Genomic DNA, 2,618 nt, shown 5'->3' on the forward strand with positions numbered 1-2,618 from the left:
CTTTCACCTTACCTACCTAGTCGACCGAGGAGCCAACTAGCGCCATCTGCAGCGAAGGATAGGAAGTAGCAGAGACTCGACCGTGGCCTCCGAGATTGCACGCGCCAGAAACCTTTTCATAGGAGGATAGGGAGCGCGGCAAGCCTTTCCTCCTCTCTATAGCATACGCTAAGCAGGGCACGGTTTCTACAATTTTAGTTGGCCGGCGATATCTTTAGATCTGAGAGGCCATATGCCGTCGTTGCGGCTATTTCTCGTATGTAGCAACAGGTGGCAATGACAAATTTTCGATAGTGTTCCTGTATACACCAGAACACCGTGAATTCAAAGGGCGCCGCCATATTGATGAGCGCCGGTCGCGCCATCTATCCCAAGCGCCGCGAAGTAGCAGGCCTGGGCTGCCACGCCGGGAGATGCGACCCGGCGCGAAGGCGAAACTTGGGCTTTTTAGCTGGGCGGAAGGCGCATTTCGCGTTTTTTCTAGCCTGTCACTTTCGCTGTCTCGATTCAATCAAACTTCAAGACCTCATGCAAGTCCGCAATGGCCACACTGAGTGATGTGCAGACTGCAGAAGCGAATACATCGGGTAACCACGTAAGCACGTAACCTGTGAAGGATTTTACAGCACTGTGTTGGTGACATATATTATTAAAGAAGGCAGAACATTGTCCTCTGCACTTTCAGTTTGGTCTTGTTTGTCATGGTCACTACTGGGTCGGCCACGTTTGGCAACCAACTGGCGAGGTCGTTTGACTGCCTGATTAGCAGACGCCAGCCCTTCACCACCTGCACATTGAAAACAAAATAGATGTTATAGTAAGAAGGACTGTAGTTCTTTCCCATGCCATCACTGTTGCGAAGATATAAAGTCCCCGCAAAATGAAATAGAAAATGCACCAGGCCAATTGTATCGTGCAACCACTTAAGAGTACAACATTCAGAACACAAGCCTACAGTACTCGAACAAGCAGCATATGATGCTAAACCTGCACTCGTTGGAAAATGAGGAAATACAGTAGTTATAATGTTCAACTACATGTGCAGTCAAAGCCCGTATAACAGGGCGAGCATGACGGATGCAGGTGTTGTACAGTTGCACAAACCATGACAGGGCACATAAAATTACCACCCCTACTTAAAGCTGCATCATCAGGGAAGCCTTTGGTACAAGACAACAACCGCACCTGCATTCCAAAAAATTAGCCCCACCAACTGCAGATACCTGGTTTCAGACCTGTTTCGCTTGTGCGAGGCCATATCGGATTGTTAGCGCTCCCTTAGAAAAGAAAACAGTAAAAAAAAACTGGTGAGAACGAGCAAAATTTTGTTGCAATATACAACAATAATTAAGCACCTTATTTTCCTCGCCTTATCAACGGAAAAGTTTTGCGCTTTGCCCCGCATAACAGCCCGCACGCAGTTTAGAACTCAGGAGGCTCAAGTGAATTCGTTACGAATGACACCTGCAACACCAGCTCGTAAAGACAGGCGCGCTGCAAGAACGCCTTCGTCGACGAGCAGTCGTCGTTTACGTTTTTGTGGACGCATGCTACGTGACGAGCAGACTTCGGTTTACTTTCATTAGCAATAACGCTCACCAGCAGGGCAACATACTATCGCCTACAACTTGTCGTTCACGCTTAATGGTCATGCCGTGCACCAGCTGCAAGTATCGCTGACCGCAAACTCAGCTGTTCCGCTTAACCGTCGGGAGGTCTGCCTGAATGAAAACACGAAAAGGCTTGCCTTCTTGTTATAGCCAAGGCGAAGCACCGGCGCGGGATTCTGCTCAGTGGGCTTGTCCAGAAAGTGCTCAGAGCAAACCTGCGTGTTACACATATTACGTTCGTAGGGCGCAAAGTTGAACGTGGCACCAAAATATACACCGATCGAATACTCACTCGTGCATTTTCACTGGGTTGGTAGTTCTTCCTATTCACTGCAGCTATATACCGGTGGCGCAGCTTGTCATTCTTCGTTGCGGATGGAAATCGGTGCAGGCTGAAAACACCGCACCGGCACCATTCCCTACGTGTGTTGTGCTCTTCGCAAACAGCGCTAAGCAACCTGCTCCTTTTCCGCTGGTTATTTTGGCATCCAAACACGACGCAACGATGCCCAGATGACTTCTTGTACTTAGGATCCGCGTGAACGGGCACATTTCCGCACTTTGGAGTCCTAGAGCTAGCGCTAGCCATGTCTGCTGGTCGCCGGCGAACACACTTTGGCAGCCCAGAACAAAATGGCGCTGGTCGACCGGGCAATCCGGGCGCGAGAGTATGCGTTCAAATAGTCTGGGCGCGAGGCTAGCGTATTCTGGTCTATATGCTCCCTGCGTGAGCATACACTAATTTTCGACAGAAAGCATTTTCGACAGAAAGACAGAAAAGAGAAAGCACAGGCAGGCAAAGAAGGCGCAGTTGCCACAGGTTGAAGTAACCAGTAAATGGGAAACATACCGGGAGAAAAAGTCTATGGTTCAAATACTGGTGCAAGCAAAATTAAAAGGTGAAAGTGAACGTTGGTTGACACAAATACGTGAGAGAAAGAAGGCCGCGTCTAGAATATTTTGGAAACACATAAAGCTTTTAGGCAGGAAGGCAACAACAATACAACA

At 48.8% G+C, this 2,618-nt stretch overlaps 1 protein-coding gene across 1 annotated transcript; it reads right to left on the reverse strand.

The window, feature by feature from the left end:
* Positions 1-308: 308 nt before the first annotated feature.
* On the reverse strand, positions 309-2,321 carry LOC142571211 (uncharacterized). Its single transcript, XM_075679484.1, has 3 exons — positions 1,903-2,321; positions 1,748-1,825; positions 309-787 (listed from the first exon to the last, which is right to left on the reverse strand). The coding sequence occupies exons 1-3, from the start codon at positions 2,197-2,199 to the stop codon at positions 650-652; spliced, it is 513 nt and encodes a 170-aa protein (XP_075535599.1). The 5' UTR covers positions 2,200-2,321; the 3' UTR covers positions 309-649.
* Positions 2,322-2,618: the final 297 nt, after the last annotated feature.

Source organism: Dermacentor variabilis, chromosome 2, assembly GCF_050947875.1.
Source record: "Dermacentor variabilis isolate Ectoservices chromosome 2, ASM5094787v1, whole genome shotgun sequence".
In the NCBI taxonomy this organism is placed as follows: Eukaryota; Metazoa; Arthropoda; class Arachnida; order Ixodida; family Ixodidae; genus Dermacentor; species Dermacentor variabilis.

Excerpts from the sequence above, each read along its gene's own strand:
- LOC142571211 (XM_075679484.1), bottom strand. The coding sequence starts at position 2,199 with ATGGCTAGCGCTAGCTCTAGGACTCCAAAGTGCGGAAATGTGCCCGTT. Across the intron at positions 1,826-1,902 it reads AACCCAGTGAAAATGCACGA|GTTTGCTCTGAGCACTTTCT; the intron begins GTGAGTATTCGA and ends TGTAACACGCAG. Across the intron at positions 788-1,747 it reads GCCTTGGCTATAACAAGAAG|GTGGTGAAGGGCTGGCGTCT; the intron begins GCAAGCCTTTTC and ends TTCAATGTGCAG.